The following is a 26,635-nucleotide window of genomic DNA, read 5'->3' on the forward strand; positions in this document are numbered from 1 at the left end:
TTTGAAGGTTTCCAGCACATAGGTCAGCTGGGCAGTTCTGATAACACCCAGGTGTTAACATCACAGTCCTTCTTATCTGTGCTGGCCTGCCCCACAGGCSAGGGTAAAAGATCAGGCATGTTCATTACAAGAAAAGTCTTTGAGAGGCTATCTAAGCAGGTCTTGGTGTGGGGAAGGACTGAGCACTGATCAAACCAGCATAGACCTTATTGTGGCATGACAATTGTATGGTTTTATGAGGGCTTTTAGGTCTGTCAGAATCTGAATCAGTAACTGTTAACGCTTGTTTTATTCTTTCTTGCTATGCAGCATCCTGTGATGTCTCAGAGGGGAAGGGGAGTTGAACTCTTAATTTGTTACAACTGCTGTACACAGGAAGTCACGGAGCAAAGCCTAAGTTAGGGCTGAAACAGATATTTTGTCGTGTCGCAGGCGCTCTGCCCCATCTCCTCTCCTCTACACACAGAAAGGCCTGCACCCCTGGGGTGTTCTCTGCTGCGTGGTGCAGTGGTGCTTTCAGAGTAGTAAGGGATGGGCCCTCCATTTCCTTTTGGGAAACACATGTAACACATATGGCAGGTCTGACTGTCAGAAAGGTTCTCTGAAATGTTTAACCCATGACTTTCCTTCTCTAGATTGAGTCCCTTTACCTTTGTTTCCCACTGTTTCCCCCTGTTGCCAGGTTTTCTGATCATCTGTAGATTGCTGCATCTATTCACATTTTTAAAACATCTCCTCTCCCAAAACATCTTTCAAGTAGTGCACTTGGTCTTCCCTACCCACTCCAGCCCTCAGAAAAGGTGGTTAATGTTCCACAGATGAGAAGATATTAGACAAATAGAGCCAAGAGCAAAGATTTGATTTCCCGCCTCCCAATTCCCTGCTCTGTCTGCTTTTTCCTAAGAGCTTTTCACAGACAGCATGAACAGGACATAGAGAGTCATTACAGTCTTTTGCATTAAAAAACAGATTTAATGCTCCTGTGCAACGAGAATGAGAAGCTCTGTCATTTCCCCGTTTGCTTCAGCAATAGCAGGCAGAGCTGTTCTGGGCTTTTTTGCTGGCATAACTGGCAGCTCTTTGCTCTACTGGGACACATGAGGGATTACTAGCACTAGGGGAAGAAGGACAAAGGGCTGACCTAGCCAGCTGATTTCCATCACATCTCTGGCAGAAAGACAGTATTTCTGAAAAACTTAGAGAAGCAAGATAGTTGGGCTCACTTTCTTAGTATGGTTAGTGTGGTTTTACTGCTCCTTAGGAGCTAGTACCAAAAGTCATTGCCATTCTGCTATCAGGAACGCACCCCGTTGTAAGCAGCAATTGTGATTGCTTAAGATCAGGCAGCAAAACCCTGCTGTTGCTAGTTCAAATAATTTTGTGAGTCTGATGATCATCARGGTTTTTTCTGAAGACCCTGCTCCTTGATACAAAGTAGATTTGAGAATCAGTTTTCATTCTAGYGTTATGACTGCTGAAAAGAATTTGAAATGATTGAAGCTTCCACCAAAACCACCAAAATCAAGAGAAGTTCATATTAAAAATGCATAGGGTTGGCACTAATGAAAGCAAAGCCTCTCTTAAATAAAAATAGCCACTAAATYTTCTTAATGCCCACAGTCCAAAAAGGATGAGAAAAAGTTGTGCTGTTTTTTTGGTTTACACCTTCAGAATTGGTTCAGTTGTCCGATTCTTGTAGTTGTAATAAACCTTGCTGAAAATGTTGTGACTTAAGGCATCCATTGAAAGTGCTTGTGGCTTTCTGCAGCCAGCTGAGTAGGAAATACTGCAAACATTCAACAGTTGTTATGGCTGTTCTCTTTCCAGCTTTTCTGTAGGAGCTTGGGAGCACAGAGACTTGTGAACTTTACTCATAAAACAAGGTGAAGCAATCCAAGACTGAGTTTCACTTTGCTGGCTCCCTTCGGTACTCTGGGTTCCCTTAGCCATGTAGATGCAGCAACTAAGTTTGTTTTGAAAAGGCTCCCTTCTTCTTCGCACCTACCAAAAAATTTGATTTCTTTTTCTGAGGCCTACATTCCCATGTCTCGTTTCTGCACCTAGCTCCTGATGGATCTTCATTTTGCCAGTTGCACCAGCTCAACAGAGGGAAAGCTTTTCTAGGGGTGAGAGCAGTTCTCTGCTTGCTTGGCCACTTCTCTTCTGTGCACAGCTGCTGGACACAGTCCCAGTCCCAGGATCTGTGCTGTCCCTACACCGCAGTGGCCTCATCAGGGACATTTGGGGAGCATTGGGCTGTTGGTCTTTACTGTAAAGGCCTATGCTCTGTCAGGTGTGGATGCTGTAAGAGTCCCTGGGTCCTGTCCTGCCCCCACTAGCAAAAACCAGAGCAGGGTGGAGAAAATTCCTTTGAGTTCTCTATTCTCCGTTGCAGCAGGAGCCTGTAGAAACCTCATCAGGCTCCAACACATCCCCTCCCTCAACTGTCTTAGACAGGRGAGATCAGAAGCCCTTTCTTCCTTTTGCCCTGGTCAGCCAGATGCTGTGATGGGCACATTTGTTACCGCAAAGTTACGGCATCCTGCCAGATTTATAGGGAAATCATGCCCTTTTCCAAACTGCAGGGCAGCTGTATTTCAGTAGAGGCCCTTACCTGTCCATAGGAATACTGCGTTATGATTATATTACCTGTCACCCAAGAGGACTGAAGTGGAGGGGAAGGAGGAAAGCGCAATTAGYATTCTTTGGTCAAGAGGGCTGAAATTTTTATCCGCTATGATGCTCGGAGTAGCAGGTCAATAAGACACACAGAAATACACCAGGCTGAGCGAATTCCCCACCCACCATTGTAGCGGAGGGACCATGACCGAGCACAGCTAGTATGCTATCATTAGCACTGAAAGGAAACAGAATTCCCATTTCACGRGAAGCTCTGCTGTTTGCTTTCATTCCAAAAGTTAAAACATTCCTTTTCCACTTTTCTTTTTTCTTTTTGCCTAATAGAACATTTTCACCTCAAATGCACTTACTTTCAACATTTCCTCCCGACTCATCAAAATGACACACTCATACAGAGTGCYTGTGTGGAGAAAGAAAAGAGTACTTAAACATACTAGGAAAGGTCTTGTATGACCTTGTTTTACTCCTTAGTCTGGACAGATTTAGGACCTGCTTTGGCAGTAAACAGCATGTCTGCAGCAGAGCTGGAAAGGATCAGATTTGCCAGACTTCCCCATTCCAATGACTGCATAAAACCCCTTCTCGAGGGTCAGAAAGGGACAAAGCCAAACCCCATGGGCTGTGCCATAGCCCTTACTTGTACCTAGAGGAAACCCTAAAGTAAGTCGTTTACAAAGTTAAAGCTTTACTGTTTCAGTGGAGAAGGGATGATTCTTGTGACCTCGCCTCTCCCTTACTCCCCATTTTGGTCTTTGACTGTCTTGAGTATCCCATGCCACACTAATAGGCTTTCTGGAAAAACCTTCTTCCCTGTACTCCACCATTGAATTGGGTGGACATATTGCTGTCAAACAGCATATTATGCATACCTTTCCTACCACATTCCCAGGATTTCCTTATCTGAAGGACAAAGGAAAGAATCAGCATTGCTTTCTAAGATGGCTGCTATAGTTGTTGCTCAGAAGCTCTGCTGGTTTTCCTCATGGAAATGACCAAAGCCGTACAAACAAGGGATAATTTTCCTAACTGATTTCATGTTAGCTTAACATGAAGCTAACAAGTTCATGCCTACTTAACAGTTCTAGAGAGTTGGACACTGCCTTTCCTAAAATACCAACTTTACAACCTTAGTTTGGGATATGAGATTGCAGCTCTATCTAGCAGCAAGAGAACCTGCTTGAAGGACTTGTGAAGTATAATGTCATAACTTGCCTTTGGTAGTTTGCACTAGTGCATACATGAGGCTGAACTGGTTCTAGAGACGGGAGATCTGCTGTATAAGGAGAGACTATTATATATCCACTGCACAACTCCTTCACACCTAGCTGTTGTCCATGGTATGGGCTACTTTGTTCTTACGGAGCATCATATAAGACACTGAAATAAGTCTATCTTCATCCAAGGTACAATGTGTCCAGCTTTGAGTTTTATGCCAGAAATGCTTTTACTTTAACATCAAGTCTGGACCATGTCTTTGTGATATCTTATCTTCAGTATATGGGTACTGGTAATGTACCAACAAAAATGAGGCTTATCTGCTCCAATAGTGCCAAATGAAGTGTTCTGTATAAAAGAGAAAAGAGACTAGACCAAATTCTCAGATAAGAACACATCACTTGCTAAAAGGTGCTTCTGGAAGGCAGTTCCAAGCAAAGGCCCAGATAAATCTTACTCACTTGTCAAATGAATAGGTGGTATAGACCTAAGCCCCTTTTCTTTTGTTCTTCAGGATCAAATTTTAAAAGTACTCAAAACCCACAGAACAGGCAACAAGGTGGTAAGTTGTTTGTTGTATGAAGTGTCCTTATGCAAATAAACCTGTCCACCCTTTATAATGAGATGCACACAGTGTTTTGGGCAATGGCCAATCTGCGAAGGATATTGGTTTATTACTGCTAGCTTTAGCAGAGTAAATGCTCATATTAGGCTTCTGAAACGCATGCTCTTAGCATGATAGGGCCGCAATTCAAATTGTGGTGGTGTTGGAGTTGGTAGCTCTGGCATGCGGTACTGTTTTTCTGAAGTACTTGAAGTACTTTACAAAATACCTTTTCCTGCTGCATTATCACTGAACCAAGCTACACAGAGCTTCTTAAGGTGAGATACACACTCACATTGATCACAGCTTTGCAAGCACAACAAATTATTGCATGCAGTTTGGAAAACCACAATATCTAGAGGATGCAGACTAATCTCTGAACTTCTTGTTCAGAGAAAGACACAAAAATGTGAAGAAGGGGGAAGGCTGCCTTAGAAGAATGGAGTTAAGTCAGGGTAACTGCATGGTGAGACAGAAAACAGCAGACTAAACCTTCTAACACAGAGGAAACAATTATTTAGTGCATTGGAAAAGCAGTATGCCTAGAAATAGTAGGATCAAATTAAAGGGAGGTGTATGTCTCACCAAATACAAGCAAGGATTTCTAGCTGTGCGATCTAGTAGCATTCAAACCTCTCTCCCTTGAGAGATTTAAAAATAGACCAGACAGAGCATTGAAAAGATAATGGCAGGAGCTATATTCTGCTGAGTTGAAGCAATAGTATTGATGGGGCCACCAAAGGGGCAGGAAGGCACTATTTCTTCCCTCCTTCCCCATGTGGAATTGCTTACTGAAACTAGTGGCTATTCAACTTGGAAGCATGGAACCCCGAAAGTGTTTATGATTCCTTCCTGCTACATCACATTGTTCAAGCCTGGCAAACTTCTACCTATGGGAAACCTAAGTCAAAATAAACTGGCATAACATCTGCAGGAGTCTGGGAACTGTTGTTTAAATGCCTGTGTGAAAAACAAAACCTATGTTACTTTGTATTTCTTCTTCCTGTTGTAAGAATGGATTTCTTCATCCTTTAAAATTGCTTACTGCAAAAGCAATCATGGGGTATTCAAGTCAATACTCTTGAAATACCTTTCTTCTGAGTGCCATGTTTCCCCGATGCAAGGTCAGATGAAAAGGCTCCTCTTTATTCCTCCTCTCTCTTTTCATATACACACACTTGAGCTTGTGTGCCAGGTTTCCTTGGAATTTCAACCCTTGGGCCCTACAGCTAGTATGTATTTAACTTGTTAAATGTGCACAGTTCAATTTGGTTTCCCACTTAGTCTTGACACACTGCATAGAGCTGTCAATACTGTCCCTCCAGAACACCCAGTGTTTTCCAGTGTATGTATTCCCAGTTAGGGGCAGAAGAGCCGTCAATGCAAACAAGTATACACACATGTATCARTCCTCTAGACAGCAGGTGTGTCTGTAAAGAAAACAGAATGGAAGGAAAGAGGATTGCTGAATACACTGGAGCATGAGGTAACAGGTCACACAACAGTGACAAGTCAGACAAGAAAAGTTACAGCATCTTCTCCTTCATCTCCCATCTCAATGCAAAGCTGCCTTTTCACTGATACTGGACTGTTAATCTCATGTAATATCAAGTCCTGCTCTGTACAGCTTAAGGAGCTTGTGCCTGTAATCATCAAGGGATTTCTTYTCAGCCACTCTCCTCTGTTCCTTGTATTCATAGTAGGGTTCAGATCCCTTTCACTCCTCATGCCCTGAGCATGGGACTCACCTTCTTCTACCCTGCCCTCCCAGTCCAGCTGTCTGCCCTTGGTGCTGGGATCTGACAGTTGCACTACTCCAGGTATGACCTTGAGAGCCTGACTGGAGTGACCTCTGAGCAACATCCTACACACCAGACCCTGCAGGGAATTGCTCAGAAGTGTGGTGCTCAAGATCCTTTCTTACAAGGTCCATTCCTCACAGCAGCTTCACGTTCAGATCCAACACACTGCGTCATCTGGAGCAGCCCTTCCAGCCTTTGCAGCAGACACTGGGAGTCTCAAAGGCCAAAGCTGGAAGTCTTCAGGGAGGCCTTTTCATTTTGGGGAAAGAAAACCTATCAAGAAATGAAACTGTCATATTGTATTTCTTCTGCCTGTGCTCTGCAGCTCAAAAATTCCTGAATCACTCTTTTGGAGGTTGAATATAATTTTTCTTCTCATCACTTCTCATTTTAACATCTCTGAAATCTGAGACATGCTGGCCAGATTCTCCTGATTTACCCCATGAAAAAGTGGAGTGCAGGCACTGAGTCGCCACTGCATGTGCACCTCGTTCCAGTGCCTCAGCCTTAACCTGGAGAAACTGTGTTTGAGGTTGGAGGAACATTCAACCCAGAGTCTTATTTGTCACAGCATGAACATGTAAGAATTTAAATTAGCCAATAGGAAAAAGAAATAGAGCACTGAAATAAGTAGAGTATTTCAAAGCTCTTACAAATGTTGGCTTTCTCCTTTACAGGYGTATTGGGAGAATTTCAAAAGCAGGTTACTCAGAGATAATTATCTTTCTCAAATTGCAGAAGAAATTCACATCAAAGGCTATGCTGGAGCTCAGGATTGCTTGTCCTCAGGATGCATTCTCCTCAGGATGTATTTTGCTCAGTAGACATTGGAGTCATTTATTTACAGAAATCACTAAATTCCTAATGTATTATTAGAGGTGATCCAGACTGGGCTTGAAAATTTAGATATGCATTTTCAAACGTAAYTGCAAATTTCCTGTGCCTGAATTGGCTTGCCCAGTGTAGATCATGGTTTTCAGAGGTCCCACAAACTGGAAACTCTAGACAGAGCCAAAGGAAAGACCACTGCTGAGAAAGTGCCCCGTGGACCCAGCTCCTAACTGCTGCTGGGGGAACTGAAACTTCCAGGGACCAACTAAAAAAGACATCTCTGTGGATACAGCTTAGCATTCACACCTCAAGTTGGCTGCCAGTTGCATACTTACTATCACTTTCCTCCATACCATATCTGTGTATCTTTTTAGACTAAATTCCTGGCTGAGATAAGTACGAACCTCCTTGTCCACCCTGCTTGTATGCAATGTAGACCTAATTTAATAGCAATGTGTGACAAAGATAGCGCAGTCCTAACTGATGAGTTCTGAAAGCTGCAGCAGTTGGGAGCTCTGTGTGGGCTCATTTACCTTCTGGTTTTCAGCTCCCGGCATGATGAATTAAAAAGAATTGAATCTCTGTGCAGCTACAACTAGACTGTATCTATGTTGAGTTTAACTCCAAATGGGGAGGTATTTACAGTCTACTGAAAGCATTTAGCTGAAATATTTTGAATTGTCCCTGCTCCTTACATCATCTGCATCCCTTCTCTGATGGTTCAGTGACTTAGGTTTCTCATTTGGCCTTCTGAATTGCTTCAGAGTAGATAATTAATCAGACTGTGTATGCACCTGCCTAAAATCAACCTCTCTTAGCCCAAGAGCTGTCTTCTCCTCATCCCACCTGAAACATCATGTCTGAGTCTCTTCCTGTTGATGTTCATCTTATTTCAGATCTCTGTGAAAAGCAGGGCTTTTTTTCTCACTCCAGATGAGGCAAATCAGGGACAAGCTAAACTGAACAGCAGTTAAAAAATGATTCATAAAGCTAAGGCATTTCCTACCACCCAGGCTGTTCCAATAGGTCAGCTCATTTCCTTCAAAGCAGTTACCCAAGCATGTAAATTTGTGTAGGTGAGAGCAGAACACAGCCTCATATTGTATCGTCATCTATGATGCTCCAAAAGTGGCCTAAAGCAACATTATGATTCACATGGTTTAAAATAATAATTTGCTGCACATGTTAAATTAATTTCTGTGCATTTTAATCSTAACTATGGTTCAGGTATTTTATTCCCAACTTTCAAGTAACATGCAGACATCCACAGTTTTCCTGTCAAACTCTCTCCCCGTTCCTGGAAGAGGGAGCTCACCTGCAATCGGATGCACTTGCCTTAGAGTCTGTGTTGCTTCCCCCGCTCTCTGTGGCCTGCGCAGGAGATTTTGCCGGTTGTTCCTGCAGGAACTAACTCCCCCTTCAAGCAGTGAGAGCTCCCCAGGACTAGGCCTGGAAGTACACACAGACAAGCATCAATTAATTTGGGGAAAGTTGACAGGCTGTATACAATTCCCAGACCAGTAGGAAAAACAGCCAGAAGCCTGAGAGGGAAACATCTGGAAGCCAAGTAGGATCCTTACGAGGACACATGCCAGGAACAAGAGCCTCGAGCAAACAGCCAGTGCAAACACTGCACTAGGTAAGCAGGCTGTCTTACAGTGCTTATTAATGGTCTTCCTCAACACTGCTGTTTCACCCCTTTACCTGTGAGGTATTTGCTAACAGCATGAGTAGCTCAAGCACAGATTCCATATACTGGCAGTACAAGCTGCTAAAGACACAGAGGAAGTAATATGCTCTAGTCCAGCCAGGCTGCAGTTGTAACAGTTGTTGTCAGCTGTAGATTAAGACATCAGAACCACTGCACCAGAGTAGAGATCAGCCTTTGACTCCGAAGGTGCCCGCCCAGAACTGGAGTATCTGAATTCCTACACCACCACCACCTCTGTGACTTACCTATTCAAAGGCTAATTTCTGAGAGAAACAACTTCCCCTTTTCCCCCTACAKGTCTTGYCCATGTATAATTGCATTTTACTTASCTACAGTAGCTCATGTCTGGTTGTATAAACCAAATTYTAAGACAACATTTATTGCTTGAGGGTGCCCATCAGACAGAGAGGAGTCGCTGGCAAACCAGGAATATATCCTGCTTGACACACCAGAACAGCAAGAGTTCCTCCAGAACTAAGTTGAAAGCTGTGTTCCTGTGTTCAGCTAATGAAGATAAGATTTATGTTTAGAAATCTTGGGGACCAGGAAATAAAGGAAAAGTAGTGCAGTTTGAAAGAGACTGTGGATTTTGACTATTTGGGAAGTGGTGCATTGGCTCTCGGATGATATTGAAATCATGCTGCCAAGTTAATGCCCACCAGTTTCCTTCATTTTTACCTTCTTTTAGAGGGGATCTGATGACTATGTTTGACAGGGTATGTCAGAGTAAGGGACCATATTTTCAGCACCCCAATCCAGATTTTCATAATCATAAGTAATAGGAGTGCTACAGTATATCTGCTGCAAGATTCTGGTTCGCTGGCAATGCACGTGTTTTACAGACACAAAATATTTTCCCCAAAACACTTAGTGTTATTATAAACTTGCTAGAGAAGACTGCAGATGTGTCACTGGTGTTCTCTTGGAGCAAGGGATGAGTTCTGCACTGTTCTTTTAAGGCCAAGTATTCATTACAACAGACACTAATTTCTTGAAACTGTTTGTTCCAGATAAATACAGCCAGTATTTCAAATACAGACATTATAAAGTGAAGAGAATAGTCAGGACACTAAGTTCCCAGGACATCATAAAAGGAGGAAACACCTTAATCTAGTCTTATAGTCTAGAAAAACTTAGTAATTGCAGAGATCTTTGTAAAATTAGTAGCATCATTATATCTCAGTGCTTTAGGATACTGATTGCTTACCTCCTTTTTGCAGTGTACAGGGTACCCCTGGGTAGTAGTGAGAGGGCTTGAAATGCACTAACATATACAGTAGCTGCATATAATTATCAGCTTCTGAATCCTGCTGTATTTCTTCTTCTCTTGAAGTTGTAGTGTCTGGAGTATCTCAGCCTCCCTTAAAAAAAAAGAATGTCTTGCCCTCATGACGGCAGAGTAAACCTTTAATGTGAGACACTAGTACACCCCAAAAGCTCAGAAAGGAGAACCAGGATTGTTAGCTAGACTTAAAACCCAGCACTAGACTGATGACTTTTTGAAGTTGGCACTGTTTCAGGTTACAAGAAAACACCTCTTGCAAAGAGCTACCCCTGAGAGAAGYATGCTATACTGAGAGCCTCTATTCCTCCACTTCTGTGGCTGTGTCTGACTAGGTTCAGCCAGATATCAGCTTTATCCACAGTCCTTTTCCTGCTGCCTGAAAGTATTTCCATGTTGACTGCTTGGCCTCAGTCTGCCAGCAGCTGTGTGGGGCTGTTAACAAGGCAATTACATAAGCCTGGCTCTTTTACAGGAAAGCCCAAGGCCATTTCTCCTTGAATTGATTGGACTCCTTAATGAAGCTTTGCTGTTTCTCCTGCTGCCTCAACCATGCCAGTTGCCTTGTCTGTGGGCAACTGGTCTTGTTGGCAGAACAAATTTTGCTTCTCTGCTTAGCCCTTCTACCCTCTGCTCTTCACTGTCAGTAAGCAAATGTCCTCTGTCTTCAGAATCTGATGATCTTGCTGATGACAACTTCTCCTTAGTGTATATAGCGCTGCTTCCCCCCTGCATAGCCTCAGCACTCACTGGCAATTAACAACCTTTTATTATACCTGCATACCTGTCATTTGGGCCTCTTAGGTTTTCATTACAGTAGGACTTACCCTACTCTACCGGTATCTTTTGAGCATTTCCTCCTGCATATTCTTTCTTCTGGCACCAAATCTCATTTCATTTTTTTAATTATTTTTTACTACTTTTGACATCATCTTGCTTCTCCTTCCTTTTATACTATTGACATGGTCTGGGGAAACCAAGACTCTGCTTGCTGAGCTTATGTACTTTATTGTGCATACAGACAATTGTTACAGTACAGCTGTGCAGCTAGAAACAGGAAGGGTAAGTTGAACAAACAAGCCAATAAAAACAAGGGATCATGTGAGCAAGATGTGATATCTGTTGTATCACTAGYGAAGTGTCTTTAAGAGGCCCTTATAATAATGCTGCATATTACCAAATTTTTAAAAATCTGATCAGTTCAGTTAGAAACCAGACTGAAATCTCCTTAAAAACGTAGTTCACCAGAGGAAATCAGTTTGTGGTGCTAGACTGCCTTAGGACTTGCCTAGGAAGAGTTTTGTGGCAACAGGGCATCTCAACTAATATGTGCCCAAAGTCCTTATTATACTATGCAAGTTTCAGGCAGCTGCATATCCTAGTGGCCCCAAATACAGAAGTGAAATGCAGAGACACATGGTCTGGGTGCATGCTCATATAATGTTATGTCTGAGCTGATGACTCCTTTGAGGGTGAGCACAGCACCAAATGAACACAGCCTTATCAATACCATCCTAAGGAGCCATGCAGCACTGGGTGACTGGGGGGCTCAGGTCCCTTATTACAGGAATCCTTCAATTACGCTGCCTCACACAGTGTAGTCATGATCAGCCATGCATATAGCAGAAAGCCAGTGTGCTATGGAGGACCAAGTGTCAAGGTGGGACTCATGAAGCCTCCAACTAAAATTCTCTCTTGGACTTTGGGTGGCTGAGGGCAAGTTATTTTGCATGAGATCAACTGTAGCAGAACTGAAACACTGTACTCTACATCTTCAGTGTGGGAAAACCCCTTGCAGCCACTGCCTAACTCTGGTGGTTTCTTCCCTTGACCAGGCATCTGCCTGCTTGAGTTGAAGTTCAGCCCATGCCTACAACTCTACTTTTGCACAAGCCAGAGATTGCCCCATCTGACCTGTCTGTGGGTGGTCTGCTGCCCAAGCCAAACTGCTGTTAGAAATCAGGCATTCCCCTGTTACGTTCCCCGCTGCCCCACTTCCTCATCTCTGCTCTCCATTCCTTTCCCAAGAGGATACTTTGAGCACAGCAAGCACAAGAGAAYAGCAGTAAGCATCATAAAATGAAGGTGACACCTACGTGTTGGTGGAGATTTCTGCAATGTCCCCAACCACGGACTGCCAAAATGCGATACATACACACAAAATAATATTTTTTAAATGGCCTACCGCCTTTTTCCCTGAGCAGCAGGGAAAAAGGTTCCCTGTTGGTTGAACAGCCAGTTGTCTTATCTTGCCTAGGCCACAGCAGAGCCAAGAGCTGTTGCCATCTCCCTTCGAGTGTGGTTAAATGCTTGTCGCCTCCTGCACAGGCACGCTGCCTGGGAGAGACCAGGTGCTGCAGCTCACCGCCGCTTTTGGTAGTGATGACACTTGATCAAGCCGTTCTTGGCAGCCACTGACATGAGTGATAAGCGATTTGCTCAGGAAGTGAACAGCCTGGGCTCAGTTCTGTTCATGAGGGGGGTGGACTTGAAACTTTTTGGTCTGTCGAGCAAGAGATGAGTTTTAATTTGGTGCTTAGGGAAACCGAGGGCTAGCCTTCCTGTGGAAGCCATACCAACATATGGCAAAAAAATCAAGGTTGCCYGGGGCAGAGGAAGCACAAACCTGTGTCTTAGTGGCCTGAGAACTCCCCTGACAGATAAACCCTTGACTTCCCTCAGGACTGTTTCTGTATCATGTCCAGCAATTGCAAGATATGCATACAAATGCACAAACTAGTACACTGCCCTCTCCACATGAGGCTCTGACATACAGCTGCTGTAATAAATTGGCCTGTACAGTGTTGGGAGCACGGAGGCACTATGCAATTGCTAAGTATTGTCATTACTAAAAGGGAGAATCAAGATCTAACTCCTATTCTTCACAGTTGCATTTGATGGGTTTGCTAATGTCACAGGGCAGCATTTGGAAAGCACAGGCCATGTCCTCCAGGGAGATGCATACCATGGCATGAGGAAAAGAACAACTTGCCATAAATTCAGCCTCAGAAATTTTCAGCACCAGCCAAAGGCTAGTACAGAGTATTTGGCATACTCTTTCCATATAAGTGTCTTTCCAGGCCAAACTATTGATATTAGGACATGTTACTAAAGAAGTCTGTGTGGGCAAACAGGAGGCTGCTTTTTTCACTTCAGGTCCATGAGGCTGTGGGACTGGCAACAATAGCCCCACCTAATTGAGTTAAACTGAGACTTTATGGAGTTACTCTGAGGAGAAGGGAAGCCTTTTAGAAGATGCACAGAAAGCTGGCACTCTGTAACTGACCTTCCATTAACCATGAGAAATGATGCTACCTAACATTAGCATTGCACCCACTTTGCTAGTAGAAATGTGTCAACAGCAAAGGCAGGCACTTCTCAGAGGGTACACTAAAGCAGTGATTATCTCGCTTTATTTTCATTGCAGTCAGTCTGAAATAGAAAGCAAATAGTATAATTACCATTTCTAATTTCCTGATGTCTGCAGATGTTTCCTATAATCCTGCTGCTCTCTCCTACCTGTCCCCTTCCAGTCCTGCACCAGCTGGTTCTTCCGACATCAACAGGAACAGCACTGTTGGAGACAATGGAGTTGCACTTGGATTTGCAATGCTCTTAAACCATGCCACCCAACCCCCATCACTTAGCGGTGCTCATTGCTGAGTATGATTAAGGTGGGGGGGGGGCGGTTTTTTGAGGACAACCACTGGTCTTCATGTTCAGGAGCTCTACGCAATCTTCTGTACTATCCTGAGGTGACTTGGAGGAAAGCGCCAGAGAAAGATCCTGAGCAAACCACTGATCCAGACAAACAGGCAGCAAAGCCTCACTTCAACCACTGTACTAATTCTCCAGGCCTTTTACATGCAGGCATGGGTAGCTGAAGCTACTGTAAGAAGGACAACAAGGAGGAATTTCCCCTCTACTTTTAGTAGGCAAGTGGGAAATACGTCCAGCATTTCTTTATAGTGTAGCAGACAAGTTCAATACAGTGCTGCTTCCTCTGGAAAGCAGTTCTTCCTTTATTAGTTTTTGGCTAGGATATCTCACACCTTTGCCCAGTTTCCAAATTTTGATTTTTTGAGCCTTTAAATTTGGTAAATCTGAGCCTCTATAGTTCTAAAACAACTGCACTGTATTTCGGAGCTGCTGAGTATCTTCTGGATAAAGCTTGGTTGTCATCACTGACTTGGAATATCCTCACATTATCCTCTGTGCTAGGCTTGGCCCTGAGTACCAAGATGGCAACAGCTCATGAGGGAGCTGTCTGGAGGAGAGGGTCAAGATCAAACCACTGCATGTCTTGAGAAAAATGTTTTTGTAAAGCAAGCTCTTCCCAAACACAGGAAAAGTTTACATATTTTTACATATTTTATGTAAAGTGGGATTTTCCTGCTCTTTTTCTTAAAAACAAATAAACATGCAACCCTCCTTTGAAGTCAGCATGCTTCATACTATTCTGCTTCACGTTATAAAGTGCCTTCCTCTTTATCACCAGCATTATGGCTATGCAAGACCCTTGCATTTGAGTTCAGGCACACATACTGTGTTCAGTCATCCATGGAGAGATAAGTGTTGACTTGTGTACCATTTCTGAGGACAGATGTTGTACTTGTCCGAGTTGTTTTGTGGCTAGCTTATTTGCAGACATCAAGAGATGGTCCTGCAGTGATTTTTTACACTCAGGCAAGAAACTTGCTGTCAGCTGAAAACATTAGAAAAAGAATATAAGAGGCCTGATATTTGTGACATGCATTTCAGTGGTTCTAGTCAAATCTTTATTAGAGCTGTTTGTGATAGCTCTTGCTTGCATTAAGACTGAAACTGAAGAAAGCTGCTAGAGAACATTGGTCAGYAAAAATGATGACTGATCTTGAAGGTAGCATGTATAATCAGGAATCCTTACCTCCTCCTGCCTGTCTCCAAAACTGTTGTGGCTAACATGTTTCTATATTTTTGATACCTCTTAATTAGTGAGTATTCACCTATCTGAAGGAAACCAGAATCTACAGCCAGGTAAAAGTCTAGAGATATGCATGCAGAAGAGATGTGAGCCTGAGTCAGAAGAGTCTTTAACCTGTCTTCAGGGCCCAGGAGCTCTGATCTCAGATCTAATCTGAGGTCCTTTCCTGTTCAGAGCACTCAGAAATCTGGAGCCCATATTCTGACACTAACAGCATATTCCAGAGGGCCACAGATTTCCTCCCTAGAACTGCAAGATTAATCTGTTACATGTGATGTCCATCAGACCTGGAGGTTACTTGACTTTAATGTGGAAAAAGCTTTCTCCTAGTAGTGCAATGATTCTGCACTGTTGCATGCATGCTCATGTGAGATGGATAGAGGTTTTTCACTAATTTCTTTTTTTGGAAGTCAAACCAGAACAGTGATCACACTACCTTTAAAATGCCAGGCCTGGCAAATAACAGCCAAGGATTTTACAAAGTGCCTGAATCATTGTTATGCACCACAATGCCCTTAGATTCTTTCACAGCTGGATTGTATGTCCTGATAGGAGCCCTGGAATTTTCTTGGAATCCTTCTTTTCTTTTATACTTCAAATACAATGTTTTGTACCTCAACTACAATCTTTATTTCCTCAACTTGTTTTTGTGTTTCACTTCTGCCTCCTGCTAGTGGAGGACCTGCGGTAGTCTGAGGCCAGCTATTCCTTTTTGCTCAGCCATCTGATCCCAACTTGGAGGAAAAGGATGAAGACTCCATGATTCCAATATTCTTAAAGATCACAAAATGCTGATCTGGCACATGAAAGGGAGATATGCAGCTTCTGCTGAAGCTTGCTCAAAGAAAATGAAACAGAAAGAGAGAATTAGAAAAGTAATATTTCTTTTTCAACATTTAGGATACACCTGAATGATCTACAAAGTATTCTAGYCTTGTCCTTGCCTGGAAAACAACTGTAATTAAAGCTCTAGTATGCAAAGTTCACACAGCCCCACCAGAGGTAGGTGCAGAAAAGGCTCACACAGTAGCTTCTGCTCTGGTGAAGCCCAGCACCATTATTGTAGCTCCTATTCCATAAGGGGAGAATGAATGGTAGGAAATGCAGATAAAAGTCTTGGACCTAAATCCCACAGTACTATGTGCTACTTTGATAAGATAGACCAGGAACTGGCTATGAGGTATCACTGCAGCCACTTCTAGCCAGGGCTTCTGCCAGTAGTTAAAATTTACTGCAACCAGACCAGGAGCAGCTTCATTACCAGATAAGAAGCCAAGGGAATAAATAAACCACATAAATCCCTCCTGAAACAGAGAGCTGGAAGGTCTCCAATGGGAATGATTTGTGAAGAAGTGTAGAGAGAGAGACAGGAAGAAAGATGCTTCGTTGGGATGGAGAGGGGTCAGCGAAGCAAGAAGAGGTTTGTTTACTCAAAGTTTAYATTTTGGAACGTATTGCCTCTTGAGCTGGGGGCCCAGCAGACTGCTGAGCTCTAGGCGGAACAGGCACCCTGAGATTTCCTTCTAGGGATGTGAAAAACAGACTAGAGCAAGCATAAGCCCACCCACTTCCTGGGTAATCTGTGCTCAGCCTTTGGTGATGCTTTCGTGGATAATGAGAAGAATTAACAGGCTCATATTGTGCATAGCCTCCACTGATTTTTGCTGCCAATTCCTTGTGCTGTGATTCAGTTATTTTCCCACTCTCCTGCCTTTGCTCCTTTTGGGGGAGCTTTGTTCTAAATCTCCCCCTCTAACTTATCTCTCCTTTTTCAGTCCTAACAATGTTCCATTTTCRATATGATTTGGATGCTACTGATGTACTCACATACACACAGACAAACAAATTAGCTCAGATTATGTTGGCATGAGGGTACAAATAGGGATTGATCTAAATGGGAAACACAGAGAAATGGCTTTGAATGAAAAATGCAAACCCACACAAACTACATAGGAGAGAGATTTTTGTGGATGAATGGATAACTYGCATCCAAACCTAGCTAAAAACAAATTCTTAAACTTTATTTCAGTTCATTTAAAGAGGAGTTCTATACAGCTGCCCATCTAATCTAATCTGCACTTAAAAAACATGGCAGCAGAAATAGCTGGTGCCTGTAACAAGAGATTGGAGATGAAAATTCAGTTATCTATTTCCTGCCGTTGAGCAGATTTTCCCAGGTGAATGTAAGCTTGTCAGTTCTGCACTATTCTCTGCTTTAAGAGAACAGTTTCCTTTAGAACCTCTTCCTTGAACAATAAATTTACCAAGACTAGAAAAAGATTGTTTGGTGAAGTGGCCTCTTTGGACATTTATATGTAGAATAGGGATGAAGGATCCTTGTATCTGATGGAAAAAAATCCATTATTTCATTTCATGCAGACACATTACTATTATGTTTCACATTGTTGAATATTGTTATGGCCTTTAACCACATGGGATTTGTCTCACATACAGTGTTTGGCTGCTCATGACCAAATGCTTTCTGATGCCTTCTCCAGAGCATAGTTCAAATTCTCTCCAGACAGTAACTGTACCAGAGATGCTGTACCTTGTGACCATTCAGTGGCCTTCTTGCCTCTAACCAGCCTCTGCAGATGAACAGAAGATTGGTCAGGGAGAAGGAATTAGCTCTTGCCTGTAGATACGGACACCCCAAATTGGCGGGGCAGTATGGGAGGACCTAGCACTGTCATCACTTTGTCTTTGCTTGATCTGCAAGCAAGAAGGACATCTCTGCTTCAGCAAACACCCTGCATGCCAGGGGATTTTTTCAAGAGGGAGGCTACAACACCTCCCTGCAGCGAGAAGAAATGTTCACCCACCTCCCACCCTGTGGAGCCCTGTGGGAAGGCACACTCCTCATGACAACTTAAAACAGCACTCTCAAATCTTGTCTCCTGTGACAGAAGCAGGTACTTGAGAAGCTTGAGAATGGCTTTTTTTCAGCTGTACCTATTGTGAAAGAGTTGAATTGCATTWAAAAAAAGGCACATTTATCAGATTTTGGTTGCTGTGCAAGCTAAGATAGTTATCCAGTGTACATGGCATAATCTTTTGCATGCAGACAAAGCCTAAGACTCCCTAAATCCTGCAGCTACTTTAGTGAAAAATGAGAAGGGTGTGTGTAGTGTCTGGAAAGCCTTTGCCCAGAAAGCATGTMGTTCGCCTTAGGAGTGCTGCTTTGCTTTGTCAGTTTCTTGCTTTGCAGGAAGTTCTGTTCGCCTCTGAGTTTGAGCTTCTTGGTGAGCATAGGCACTTAACTTCAAAGGCAAGCACAGCACAGCTTTCCAGTGCTTTTTGGTGGACTCCAGGCAGAGGGTGATGATGTTTACCTTGGCAGCAAAACTGTCTTAAGTAGTTTCCTCCCCGCAGATGCCTCCTCCATCCCTTCCTTAGCTGAGCAGGTACCAGAGCTATAGAGCTGCCCTTCCAGCCATACCATGAGCTCCAGCAGTGGCTATGCCCACATTACGCCCTCCATCATGCCAGCGCAGCTCTTTGGAAGATGGCATGGTGATCCACCTCAGGGAACTGTCCTGCATTAAGAAAAACCTTTTATTGGCTGGGTTATTTTTAGTCTGAATTACTTCCCCAGCCTGGTTCATGGCACAGTCYGGCAAACAATTTTGTAAGCACAGCTGAGAGAAGGTGAAGATGGCAGCAGCTTAAACCAGCACCGTGGTCACACAAAAACAACCAAAACCACTTCCATTCCCCTGTGAATGAAACCACGCCTCTTAAAATCAGATACCTGGTTCATCAGTGGGCAGGAGAGATAGGCAGAAAATTTCCTGAGAGAAAGTGAAATTTATGTTAGCATGTTGTCAGCCAACTCCGAGTGGTGCAGGGCCAGGGTCTGTGTCTGCCGGAGAGGTGCCAGTGCCACAGCCGGGGCTCAACTTCAGAGCATGCTCTGCCACATGCCCTGGAAAACCCTCTCCCCAGTGGCAGCACATGACATCCGCTGTTCAAGGGGGAGCTGCTGGAGACCTCCGCCACAATATTTGCAAATTTTTACTGTGGACTTCTTCCAGATCACTCAGCTGCTAATAACATGCTCTCTGGGATCCCTCGCAGGCACTCTGTGGGTTCACTGCCTGCGCTCAGCCATAGCTTGGACAGAAGGCAACACATTGCGGAGGGAAATACTGACACARCAGACTAGAACAGCCTTTACCAGTAGGCATGCAAAAATATTATTCTCTGTAACATCAACCCTCTCAGCAGGAGGACATGCAAGGACATCATTCTTTTTAGATTCTGGCATCTTCAGCCAAACCGGTTAAAGAGAAGTTGTCATCCATTAGCTGCAGTTTGTTCCTGCCATCCCTCCCCCACCTGCTATGGCAGTGCAAGTGCTCCTAGGGCTGTGCTGTCAACTGGATTACTGAAATGATCCTGGTTAAAAATAACCTTGTAAAGAGGTGAGGGATGTATTTTTAGCCTAGACCATTTCAGTGATTTAGTTTAGTGCACAAGAGAAGGGGGTAAGGGGAAACGAAAGGTCAAGGGAGAGTGAACAGCTGAAAACATAAACTGTCTTTCTGCCAGAACCAGGATCTTAGGAAAGTCTGCCCTGAAAGCACTGATCCTCTCTTGTTTTCAGCATGGAGAGCTGGGATCTGACGATCAGTATTTCAGGATCCTATTTCTGTAAACAGAAGACTAGCCCAAGCCTCCTGTGCCTTAYTGTGTCTGTTGCTGGCACACTGTATTTTTCATTATTTTTGCCACATTTGCATTTTCTCAGGGAGATCATATGTGTGGTGATGAAAAACACTATGGGAGTTGCAGGGAGGCGTAACAGTGCTTGTGCAAGCACAGGGCACAGAAAGCAGGTTGACGCTACGGACTGGTGTGAGAAGCGCCTGTGAGGAAAATGGTGASGCTCTTCAGAAGCAAGGGAGGGAAGTGAAGATCAGGAAGTGGCCACAAAAACAGGTTCAGATACAGCTGCATAAAAATGAGGGTGGAAAATGAATAGGAACAACACAAACAGTCATGGAATAGTTACTGACTTCACAGCCACTAAATACCCAAGCCTAGCAAAGAGCTGCAAAGGGCTATATTCTCAGATAAAAGCTGGTCCTTGTGGCCAAAATATGCTAAACAAGCAAAAACAAGCAAGTCAGAGGATTCAGGGGAGAGGAAGGGAGAGCAGTGCAGTACAAACCTCTGTTGTCATTCAGCAGGTATTTAAGTGTTGCTTAAACCAAAACACTTCGCTGAATGGCAGCTAATAGACCTCTGCTCTCTTCATCAGCCAAGCCAAAGGAACCAGYCCAAACCCAGATTCTCATCCAATATGTGCTTCCAACCCCCACTGGTACACTTTTAGGCTAGCGCTTCAGGCGGCATATTTAGGACAATGTCAAGAAGATGAACAAAACTGGTAGGATATGAATCCCCTGAGATGGAGTCACGATAGCTTTTAATCACAAAGGTGATGACCAAAACTGCTAGCAGAGGGCTCTTGGAGCCAGTTTTGTGCCAGTTACAGCAGGAGATTCAAATTCATTCCCTACCCAACCACCTGGCTTCCCATTTTTTCCCTGGATTCTCTGTAATTTTGATTTCATAAGAATCTTGTTGTCTCCTGTGGTAATCCCCCCTGTAGGTTAAATCCACAATCTTTAAAAAAAAGTTTTTTGTGTGAGTACATAAATGTTATCCACACAGAAACTTTTCAGTCTCTGGACGTCATTGCTGTTTGTGTTTAACATGCACCTTCTTTGCCCTGGTGCCCCTGATGGCTACACAGGCTCTAGCAGGAGAATCAGCAAATGTCCTTCAGCCAGCTTATGACATTGCTGTCCTGAGGGGTCTGCTCAGCCCTCTGCAAGACATTGTTACTCTCACAGCCTTATTAGCCCTAATGTCTTCTGGCACAGGAAATTGCCAATGAAGTTGGGATTGTGCTAGCCACAGCTACCTGTGCTGCTACATCCAGGCGTCTCAGCTCAAAATTTTCCCATCTGCCTTGCCAGACACAGCAGGGACCAACTGTGACATTTCTGCAGGGGGCCTAACAGTGTTTCTGCCAGGCAGCCTGTGAGAGAGGCAGGGATATGTATTCATGCCAAAAGCAATGCCACTTTTTAGGCAATTGCTGCAGGATCAGAGATGCGTGGAAAGTATAGCAGAGTCAAGGACTCCAAAGGAAAAGGAAGCACGGGCTTTGGTGGGAAGCTTGAATTGCCATGACTGTACTTGATCAATGAATAAAAGCAGAATTTTCTTCTCCAACGCTGTCAATCAAAGGGTCTAAGATCAAAGATCAAAGAGWCTACGTTTAGTTTGAAGAGCAGATGAAGAAAAATAGGGTTGAAAAACATTTTCAGATTTCCTCAGTTTTATAAACTTTTTTGCAAGAGGAAAATGAAACAGAGAACTCGTTAGTTGCACTTCCACTTTTGTCGACAGTATCATGCTTGCACAGACAGTACAATTTAATTCCGGTTTTGCTGCTCTATCTGACATTTTTAGAAAAAAGTTTAGATACTTTTTTTAATGGATGAGTGAAAGACCTCAGAGTAGCAGGCACCAGGTTACTGATGGATTTCTATGTTAGCTTTCTATTTTTAGCCCATCCAGGCTARCTACATTTCTTTTCTGAAAAGCAGAAGAATCTGCAGTGGGCTGCAAAGAGGACAAAATTTGGGTCTGAGTAATCTTAACTTCTTTGCTAAACAAGAGCAGAAGTGCTCTCTTCATCATTCTGAAAAGTGTTGTGGTACGTCACCAAGACTGGAAATCTTATCGGGAGTGGGACACAAAGCATTAATGCCATGGGACAGGAGRGATCCAGCACTCCAGCTCTGGAGTGAGAGGTGCAGATGTGTCTTAGASGTGGAAGACGCTGAGGGCTGCTACATCTCTGAAGGGAGAGTGAGAAAGGGAGGCTTCCCACCTTCCTTYGAGCAGGAGGGTGACTGCTAGTCCCATCTCAGGAAGTAAAGGGACAGTACTCTTGTTTTTGCACTTGTTGAGGAAGGGAACTTTCTGCATCTCAGTGCCCCAATATAGTGAACTTTGTTGACTAGAAGGCATGCAGCCTGGCACATCAGCTGAGAAAAAATGAAGCCGTAGAAAGAGCTGGATACAGGATTGCAGTATAATTGCCAGAAAGGATCCAAGAAGCGACTTTTCCTGTTGCAAAACGCATAATGTAATCAGACAGTCTGCAGCTGGCAGTTTCTGGAGGACACAGTCCATGGGCTACTTGTTCTAATCTTAGAATGGCATGTCCATGGCTTCCTGTGTGCCTGCGGCAAGTTGCACACTCATGAGAGCCGTACGGCAAGGCCTTGTCCCAGCAGAACGAAAAATGCATGGAACCTTTCCAGCCTCAGAGCTTTGATCAAATTCACAGAAAGGGAGCTATGTTTCCAGACTGCAGCTCAAAATAAATAATAAATAAATAAATAAATAAATTCCCAAGCCCAAAACAAGAGGTCAAAGAGGCCAAGAGGAAGTGCTCTGTCTTTTCTGCGTTAAGGCARACGGGTGTGAAAGAAGCTCTAGACTAGAGAAAAGGAGGTTATAGGGGAGGCAACCATTCCTCCTCAGACACTGCACACCTGCAGCTCTTCAGCTTGTACCGAGCCCTGAGTTCAGACGTCACTTCTGTTATGTCCAGATATTCTGGGTTCTGGTGTGGCAGAGCCAAGCCTCCCAACTCATCCTCCCTTACTCAGGTTCCTCCTTCGCTCCCTCTTATTTCCAGCCTGCTCTTCCTTCATCACACAGAGCTAGCCTGCAGCAGGGGAACGTCTCCCTCCCCACTCAGCCCAGCTGTCATTTTTCATGTGCAGCAAGTTGCCCTGCAGATCTGTTTACTTCACTGTTTCTTCCCTTTCCCTTATCTGCCGTTCCCCCTGCCTTTAAGTATTGTAATGAAGGCTGAAAAGATGGTGGGGAAGGTACTAGAAGTTCACCAGAAAGAGAGAGTTTGATACAGCTTTCGTGGCTGGATGCAGGCAAGCTGATCAAAGAAAGACAGATGTAGTTAGGACCCTGGAACCAGATACCTATGAAGGGCTTGTGGGACTAGGAGAAGGAAGATGGCATTCTTTGGGAGCTACAGCTTCCTGAGGAAGGGAAAGGGTACTCAGAAATTCACCTTAGCCTTATTGTTCTATATCAGCTATTTCAGACTAGAAATTGCTCCATGCTATACTATGACTTGGGCTGCTTTTTAGTGTAATCTCCTCTATTAACTTCTAATCTAGAAACTAGGTGCCAACAAATCACTCCTKCAACATGATTTCAAGTTTCCATACCTACTTCTTTAGCCCCTGTAGTATGGTGGCCCAAAAGAAATGACCCATATGTTGGCCAGCTTGTTTTGAAGGCCCTTCACCTCCAGCAATGCTAAAGGATGGGTTCTGCTAGCTAGACACCATGTTTCTTCTAGGCAGAGCAGCATGAAAGAAGGACGGGCACTGGTGGAGCCCTTGGAGAAACAGAAATGCTCTCCTCTAGCAACGGCCTTTGGTGAAACTTTCTGGCTGAGAAACAGAAGGGTATGGARGGAGAGGAATAAGAAATGTGGTGCTGGTCATACGATAATGAAGATGGTATAGGGATCAGAGGTATAAGGTTCCTTTCTGATGGTTTGTTGTTTTGAGGTCTCAGCCTGTAACAAAATAAGGATCGTTGATTCATTATTCATAGTTCTTCTGGTTTGKTCTTCACTGGCATCAAATAGTAGAGATAAAGAACAAAGGTTTCCTTTCATGAACTTTGATTTTAAGGCTTTCTAGTCATATTGCTTGATACACATATAGCAAAGAAAACAAAGCAAATGTGGGGTGACCAGAGCTGTGTGCTGTGGGAGAGCTGTGCTTCCAGTCTCCAACAATCCTCCTTCTTCTCAACATGTTTTCAACATATTAGAGGGGTAGCTTCTCTCAGGCCTAGTATTTTCCCCCTCCCCAGTATTTCACTGCCAAAAAGGCTGTACAGCATGGCTTATCTCCAAGCAGATGTCAATTTCCTGCAAGGACAGGSAATGGCTTCATGCAGCAAAACCACTGGAAAAGGAAGGGCAGTTGTGACCAGGACAGCAATAAGTGTGAGGATTGAGAAAGTGCATGGGAATGGTTTTTATTGCTCAATTCCACCTACTTGCTGCTAGCAAAAGATGAGGAGCAGACATTTATTGGAAATATTTCATTTGTTTCCAGTGGAAAAAAAATGGCTATATGATCTTCATCTAGTGGTGAAAGACTCTGCATTAATTAATTTTCTGAGATTCCTTTGAGAGCTTCAGATACTTGAAAATGCTGTTAGGTCTTGTGTTCCCAAACCTTTTGTTCTCAAATGAGGAGACTGTTACCAGATATGAGAAACTCTGGTTTGGTCCTTGCTTATTCTGAACTTTGTAACACATACACAGGCTCCTCTCTAGCCTCCTTCCTTTTTTCCAGCTTTTGCTCATAACATCTTATTCCTGATTTGTCAGAACAGGCCAACAGGAACCAATTCAGAGGTGGACAACTCRGCAACACCGTCAGTGGCTCAGCTAGCAGGGAAATTCAAAGAGCAAGCAGCCAGTATCACTGCAAAAGAGGTAAGGAGCTCTGCAGCCACCAGTATGTAAAAGAAATGGTAAATGGGGCAGTCACCCCTGCATCCAGAAGTTAGAGCCTGGGTGATTTAAGCATAAATCCACTTTGATTTTGAATATTCACAAAGGATTTGACTCCTAGTGTGGTGCAAGCTATGACAGTATCTTCSATGCATTGCAGATTTGTGCATATATTTTGGTAGAGCGATGCTTCAGGGGAACTAAATGCTGTAACCGAGACATTGTAAAACCTAGTAGGATACACACATATTCCCTAGTAGTAGCAGACAGCATGTACAATCTGGGACATGTATGTAGGGGTAGAGGGTGAAAATGAATAATAAAATAGCAAAATCCTGAACTATGGAAAAAGCAGGCAAACAACATATTATGCAATTTAGAAGCCACTAAGCATCTTAGTAGCAGGTCACCAGTACCTTGTTCACCAAAGGAGAAGGTTTCCCTCAGATAGCTGTATGGCGCTGTAGACAGAAAGCTCTCTTTATTTGCTCTAATAACCTCTTTCCAATGTCAGCATTTCAGATTGTGCCTATCTCTGTCATGCTGAAATTTTATTCTATTGAAAGTCTACCATGCCAAACATTCACCTCACAAGCTGTCTTGCACCAGATAAGCAAAACATTTGAATTCCTCTCTTAGGTAGTAAGGAAAGATAAAGTATTTATGGATGGAGACTGACTTTCTGGGACAGTCTCTGCTTTTATTACACACTTTTTAGTATCATAAATGCTTAGTGACAGCCCTCATCTGTCAGCGAGTACCTTTTTAAACTGCTTCCTTTTGGTGCTTCAGCAATTTCAGCATTGTCCCTGCTGGGCCTAAGGGAATCCACCCTGTCACCCATCCTATCTTCAGCTTTGGCTTCATGCAGTGTGACCTCTGGCCTGCAGGACTGGAATGCAGCCATTTATCATAGGTTAACACTCTCATAGCCAGGCACCAGRATGTGAATAACCAATCTCTTCTCAAGCATTGTTTTTTCTCTAGTCACCAGCGCACTCATCCATCTCTCCCAGAGTCATTTCCTCTTTTTGAGGTATGGGATTTAATTGTGCTAAGTCCTTCACTCTAAGAAGGCAGCAAGTTCCCAGACCTCTCTTAGTATTATCTGCAGACCTCTGCTGTTCCCAAGCCAAGGCAGCATGGAGAGGCCCCACAATGAGAGAAAAGTCAATTTCTCCAAGGACTGAGGAGGACAAAATTTCTTGTCTTTTCTCTTCAAGCCATCTGTCACTTCCTCACCCTCTTGAGTTACGATTAATGGCTGACTAGATGGTCTTCAACCCTTTCCAGGAAAGGGGAACCTATCAACCAGGAAACCTCTCACACATCACCGAGGCCCAACACAGCATTGCCTGGTTGCAAAATTCAGTAAGACATGATATTATTGGTACCTAGTGTGATGCAAGGGAAAGAGCAGGACTGCCCATGGCTGCTTAGAGATGCAGCATTGCCATGGCTGGGTGCAGCACCACCAGCAGTTAAATGACATCAGATACTGGTCTTCCGAGACAGTCAACTCTACRGAGGCCAAAGATGCCATGATCCAACTTTTCACATCTCTGCCTGTAAGAAGGTAAAAAAATTATCCAAATATTATCATMTAGATACTATCCAATATCCACAGTACTCTTCATATATTTTGTGTGTTAACACACAAAAGGTGTGTTAACAGCTTGGCAGAGGCAATGAGCATGGCATAAAAGTAGAAAGGTTTCATCTTCAAGACCAAACCAATAGGTAAGAAGGAGCAACTCTACAGGAGCTGTGCTATGTAGCTCTTCCTTCTCAGAGAGAACTCTGTATTTCTCGGAGCCTGAGGACATTCAAAATGAATGTCCCTGCAGTTAAGTTTCCCTGCAATTAAGTTCCTTCTCCCCTGGCAAATTTCTTTCTTAGTTAAATTGAATATTAAATTAAATATCACAGCTGAGGCCTTGTCTCTGTGAGCTCCTCTTCCTCATCAGAGAATAATCAGCGTGACTGTAGACAATG

At 43.6% G+C, this 26,635-nt stretch overlaps 1 protein-coding gene across 3 annotated transcripts in view; it reads left to right on the forward strand.

The window, feature by feature from the left end:
• RCSD1 (RCSD domain containing 1) overlaps nucleotides 1-26,635 on the forward strand; it is a 35,296-nt gene that overhangs the window by 1,281 nt on the left and 7,380 nt on the right. Inside the window, exon 2 of one of the 3 annotated variants that reach the window (XM_085323008.1) lies at nucleotides 4,370-4,417. The exons of 1 other annotated variant lie outside the window; for it this stretch is intronic. In XM_085323008.1, the coding sequence (XP_085179134.1) occupies nucleotides 4,370-4,417 (48 nt within the window). Of the gene's footprint in view, nucleotides 1-4,369; nucleotides 4,418-24,514; nucleotides 24,623-26,635 lie in introns of all 3 variants that reach the window. One more of the 3 variants, XM_085323007.1, reaches the window with a different exon arrangement.

This window comes from Rhea americana, unplaced genomic scaffold, assembly GCF_003343005.1.
Source record: "Rhea americana isolate MKP2758 unplaced genomic scaffold, rheAme1 scaffold_81, whole genome shotgun sequence".
NCBI classification, from domain to species: domain Eukaryota; kingdom Metazoa; phylum Chordata; class Aves; order Rheiformes; family Rheidae; genus Rhea; species Rhea americana.